At 34.6% G+C, this 6000-nt stretch overlaps 1 protein-coding gene across 1 annotated transcript; it reads right to left on the bottom strand.

Moving 5' to 3' along the window:
* Positions 1–3850: 3850 nt before the first annotated feature.
* Positions 3851–4722, bottom strand: LOC148198741 (uncharacterized). Its single transcript, XM_088115545.1, has 2 exons — positions 4176–4722; positions 3851–3885 (listed from the first exon to the last, which is right to left on the bottom strand). The coding sequence occupies exons 1-2, from the start codon at positions 4720–4722 to the stop codon at positions 3851–3853; spliced, it is 582 nt and encodes a 193-aa protein (XP_087971671.1).
* Between the last annotated feature and the right edge of the window lie 1278 nt (positions 4723–6000).

Below are 6000 nucleotides of genomic sequence, written 5' to 3'. Positions count from 1 at the left end.
AATTACCAATTTCTTCGGATGTCATTATGCTTGTAAAAATTAGATAAAATTATATACCACAAAAATTATAAAATGAAAACTCTATTATAAAATCATTTTTTGTAAGAAATTGTTTAAGAATGAGCGTTTTTTATTTTTTCCAGGCCAATTACCAATTCCTTTCATGTGATTATCCTTGTGAAAATTAGATAAAATTAGATAAGACAAAAGTTATAAAATGAAAACTCATTATAAAATCATATTTTGTAAGAAATTGTTTAACAACAAGTATTTCTGATTTTTTCTAGGTCAATTACCAATTCCTTTATACTTGTGAAAATTGGATAAAATTATATAAGACAAAAATTATAAAATGAAAACTCATTATAAAATCATTTTTTTGTAAGATTGTTTAACGACAACTGTTTCTGATTTTTTGAATTGGGGCTATAGTAGGGATGACAGAGAAAAGGTTGGAGTGAGAGAGATGAAAGAGAAAGGGTTGAGAGGAATGAGAGAGGTGGGTAAGGGTTTAGGGGGTTTCTTTTTTTCTTTTTAGTTTTGAGAATGAAAATTATTAAAATACCCTTAACCTTAAAACTTAGAATCCATGATATAAGGGTATTTTTGTCTACTAAAACCCGGTACACATTGCTAAAATGTACCAACTGAAAAACAGGCGTACGTGCGTTAGCAAACCCCTATATATATATATATATATATATATATATATATATATATATATATATATATATATATATATATATATATATATATATATATATATTCTACATCAAACATATTGAGTCTATGTATGTAAAAAGAAGAAACAAAAAAAGGAGAAAATATGTCTTATTATTTTTGAATAAAAAATCAGAGATATATACAAGACATAGTATCTATAATTGTGCTATTTTATTCCTATAATTACTCTAATCTGATTATATAATAATGCAACATTATTCCTGTCAATCAGCTATTTAATATGGATAATAATAACAATATATTCTCTCATAAATCTCGGGAACTCCCCCTCAAGTTGGAGAGTGAATATCAAGAACTCCCAACTTGCGCTTCATGATAGAGAACACTTCTTTTCCCAGTGGTTTGGTGAACACATCGGCAAGTTGTTCAGCTGAAGGTACATATTTAGTTGCGACTGAGCCATCCTGAATCTTATCACGAATGAAGTGGCAATCCATCACTATGTGTCTAGTTCTTTCATGGAAAACCGGGTTAGCTGCAATGTGCAAGACTGCTTTATTGTCACAATACAACAATGTCGGTTTAGGATGCAATATCCGTAAATCTTTCAACAATGATCGTAACCAAGTCAACTCGCAACAAGTACCAGTCAATGCTCTATATTCTGCTTCTGTTGAGGATAGAGAAATCGTCTTCTGCCTCTTTGTTCGCCAAGAGATAAGGGAAGATCCCAAAAAAACACAATAACCTGTAGTTGATTTTCGGGATACTAGGCAACCTCCTCAATCTGAATCACAGAAAGCACGCAAAGATAATTCATTTTATGAAGGGAAAAACAGACCTTGACCTGGGTTATTTTTTAAATATCGTAGCACACGCATTGTAGCTTTCATATGAGGCTTGCATGGAGCGTGCATAAATCTGCTCAGTATGTGTACCACATAGGTGATATCTGAATGGGTAATTGTTAAATAAATTAAGCGACCAACAAATCGTCTCTATATTGACGGGTCCTTTAATAATTTTCCTTCATCATAAAGCTTTATATTTTGTTCCATGAGAAAATCCACGGGCTTAGCTCCAAGATACCCACCATCTTTAACAATTTCCAAAGCGTATTTCCTTTGTGATATGAAAATACCTTTCTTAGAACGAGAGACCTCAACACCCAGAAAAAATTTAAGATCACCCAAATCTTTTATCCAAAAATGATTGTGTAGGAATTATTTAAGATTTGATATTGCAATAGGATCATTACCAGTTATGAGAATATCATCAACATAGATCAACAAAGTTGTAAAAGACTTGCCTTTTGTACATGTAAACAATGAGTAATCTGCTTTTGATTGAATAAAACCAACACTTTGAATAGCTGTAGAGAATTTGGCAAACCATTGACGAGAGGCTTGTTTTAATCCATATAAGGACTTGTTGAGGCAACACACAAGATTCTCCCCCTGTCACTGAAAACCAGGAGGAAGGGACATATAGATTTTTTCAAAAAGATCACCATGAAGAAAAGCATTATGGACATCAAGCTGATGAAGAGACCAATGTTGAGCAGCAGCCAAAGCTAATAAACAACGTACTGTAACCATTTTAGCAGTAGGTGAAAAAGTGTCATGATAATCGATACCTTCTAGTTAGGTAATCCCTTTGCAACTAGACGCACCTTATACCATTCAAGAGAACCATCAGATTTGTGCTTGATTTTGTACACCCAACGACAACCAATAGCCTGATGTCTAGGAGGAAGAGTGGTGATAGACCAAGTATTATTGGCCTCCAAAGCAGCCAACTCAGATTTCATTGCCTCTTGCCAATGAGTGTGAGAAACAGCTTGATCATAAAATGTAGGTTCAATATCATTAATAATAACGACAATAAAAGAACGATGTTGAGGTGTGTAACGGTCATAAGAGATAAAATTGCAGAGAGGATATCGTGTACCTTTATTTGGAAAAGATGATGGGGATGACAATGGGTCGAGAGACATTACCTGATTGCAAATATAATCTCGCAAAGTTGCAGGAGGACCATGAGATCGTTGAGAACGACGCAAGGGAACCATATGTGGGGAAGTAATGGGAGGCACAAGTCTATTTTCTGTAGGTGTTGGTTGAGTGTATGAAGGACTCTCAGACGGAGGATTATTTGGGATAACATTAGGTATGGCAGGGTCAAGGGTGGTTGGGGGATTGTCAATGGATTCATACGGAAAACTACCCTCATGGAAGACAACATCACAACTAGTGAAGACTTGGTGAGTTTCAAGATCATATAACTTGTAAGCTTTTTTACCAAGAGGATAATCAAGAAAAAACATCTTTGGGCACGAGGAGCAAACTTATGAGAAACATGAAGATTAGTAGCATAAGCAAGACATCCAAAAACTCTAACGTGTGAATAAGAAGGGATTTTACTATATAGGCGCTCAAAAGGTGTCTTGTTTGAAAGAAGAGGTGTGGGCAACCGGTTAATTATATGGACAGCAGTGGAAACACATTCTGCCCAAAACTGTAAAGGAAGATGAGCTTGAAAACGAAGAGCTCGTGCTGACTCAAGGATATGTCTATGTTTGCGCTCGACAACCCCATTTTGTTGTGGTGTGTAAGTGCAAGAATGTTGGTAAGTGGTACCTTGTTGAAAAAATCTCGCAGAGAAAAAAATTCTTTTCCATTGTCAACCCGAATATTGGCTATATTGGTATTAAATTGAGTTTTGAGAAAAGAAAAAAAATTAGTAAGAAGATGTTGGGTTTCACTTTTATGGTGCATGAAAAAAACCCAAGTAAAGCGACAAAAATCATCCACAATGGTCAAAAAATACCTAGCACTAGAAAGAGAAGAAATTTTATATGGTCCAAATATCACAATGAATTAATTGAAAATGTTTAATGGAAGAAATTGAACTAGTTGAAAAAGGAAGTCGTGTATGTTTTGCAAGAGTACAAACATCACAAGTTTTATTTGACTCTAAAGAGAGATTTAACAAAGTTTTAGCCATGAAGTCTAATCTAGATGGAGATAGATGTCCTAGTCGTCGATGCCATAAGGTAGTAGAAGTGTTTGAAGGAGGAGATGACTTGGTGGCATGGGCTGTTATGGATTGAATGAGAGTTTTATTTGATGTCATTTCAACCAAGTAATAAAGTCCGCCTTGTTGTTTACCCAAACCAATTGTCACCCTCGTCATCAAATCCTGCAAAATACACCCATAAGGAAAAAAAGTTATTGAACAGTTTAAATCTCGTGTGACTCGACTTACCGACATCAAATCTACTTTGCAAGATAGCACCCCAAACACATTTTTTAAATAAACAATTAGGCTCAAAGGTAGAGTGCCAGTAGAGATAATTGGGGTTTGGTCACCATTTGGCATAATAACTGGTGGTAAAGAAGTGTTTTCTTTACTGTTAACAAGCAAGGTTGGTGAAGAAATAATGTGATCGGTAGCCCCACTATCAATAATAAGTTTGGGTGGTGACAAACCTGAAAAAACATTGGCATTGTTGGCCTTAGGATTAGCTGATTGAGATGATTCATTACCCTGTATAATAGTCAACATTTGTTGGAGTTGCAATTCAGTTAATCCATGTATTGCAAACTGCATTTGTTGCATCATTGGAGTCGTTGTGACAATATTGGCTAAAGACTGACTACTCCCATTGTGCTTAGAGTAAGCATTCTTGGTTGCTCCATGCTTTGGGTGTTCAGGACGATAACCATGTAACTTCCAACATGTGTCTTTTGTATGATGATCTCTATCACAGTGAGAACAATGCATCAACTTTTGATTAGATGAATTAAGACGATAAGAAACGCCTTGTTTGCGTCGAACAGCAAGGGCTACTACTTCATTTTTTTGAACAGCCATGGCTGAAGCTTCTATTGTGTCACGTGCGGTGCCTAACTGTCGTTGTTTTTCTTCATTAATGATGGAAGAATAAGCTTGTGTAACATCAGACAAAGGATTCATTAAAAGGAGTTGGCCACGAATAGCACTATAAGAGTCATTCAACCCCATAACAAACTGCATCAATTTGTGCCTTTTACTATCAGCTCCACAAGTGCAGGTTGCATTACTATAGGAGCCTAACTCATCCCATAATTTTTTTAACTTGGTGTAATAGGCTGCAACTGTCAGTTGATCTTGAGCTAAGCAAGCAATGTCTCTCTCAATCTGAAAAACTCGTGGTGCGTGGCTTTGAGAGAAACGATTTTGAAGATCTGCCCAAACTTCATGAGTAGTGTCATAGAAAATAACACTATCTACAATATCAGGTGCCAAAGAATTAAAGATCCAAGATAATACCATGTCATTGCATTTTTTCCATGCTATATATTTTTCTGGTTTGGCCTCAATAGAAGGTGTCGTAAGAGTTCCATCAACAAAACCCAATTTGGATTTTGCATTCAAAGAGATGATCATGGCTCTGCACCAAGTCAAATAGTTGTCTCCATCTAGAGATTTGGAAACAAGAACCATTCCAGGATGGTCAGAATGATGGAGAGAATAAAAACTATTGGAATTTGATTCATTTCCATAGTTAGCCATGGGAATAAGGATAGAAAAAAAAAATTGAGCAGAGGATCGTTCCTGCTTTTAATACCATGTAAAAGGAAGAAAAAAAGGAGAAAATTTGTCTTATTATTTCGAATAAAAAATCAGAGATATATACAAGAGAAAGTATCTATAATTGTGTTATTTTATTCCTATAATTAATGTAATCTAATTCTATAATAATGCAACATTATACCGTGTTAGAAGTGGACTTTAAGCCTAACTCAACCCCACAAAACCGGCTTGTATGGCAAGGTTTACACCCACTTATAAACTATGAATTGGCTTATCTCTAGTCGATATGAAACTTCCAACAATGTCTTCGTGGAAAATAAGAATAAGTAATGATATAAAATTATTCAGATCATAAAAAAAAAATATTAAGTTGGTAATTTATTGAAACTAAAATTGATATGGCTAAAGTTGAAAATCGATCTATCAGATTTTTTTAAGGAATTTTAGAATTGAAGTTATTTCCCAAACGTAAAAGTCAAAGCAATATCTGACTTTTCTTAATTTGGGTCAAGCATAGTTATGTGCATTTTATCTAACAACCGTCTCCACTATAATGTATATGTATCTTAAATCTTTTATTTTTCTCATCAATGTCTTAATTAATTGTTGAATGTGGTCACAAAATCACTATTCTATGCATTTTATATACATTTATACAAAGCATGCATAACAAATTGTCGGGTTGAATCTTTGACTTCAAAACCGATATTTCGTGGAGCACAAAAGGACGCAATATTG

Source organism: Vigna umbellata, chromosome 5 (genome assembly GCF_029865625.1).
Source record: "Vigna umbellata cultivar VRB3 chromosome 5, Vumbellata_1.0, whole genome shotgun sequence".
Classification (NCBI taxonomy): Eukaryota; Viridiplantae; Streptophyta; class Magnoliopsida; order Fabales; family Fabaceae; genus Vigna; species Vigna umbellata.
The sequence above is the reverse complement of the archived record's forward strand: the minus strand, read 5'-3'. Positions and strand labels throughout refer to the sequence as shown.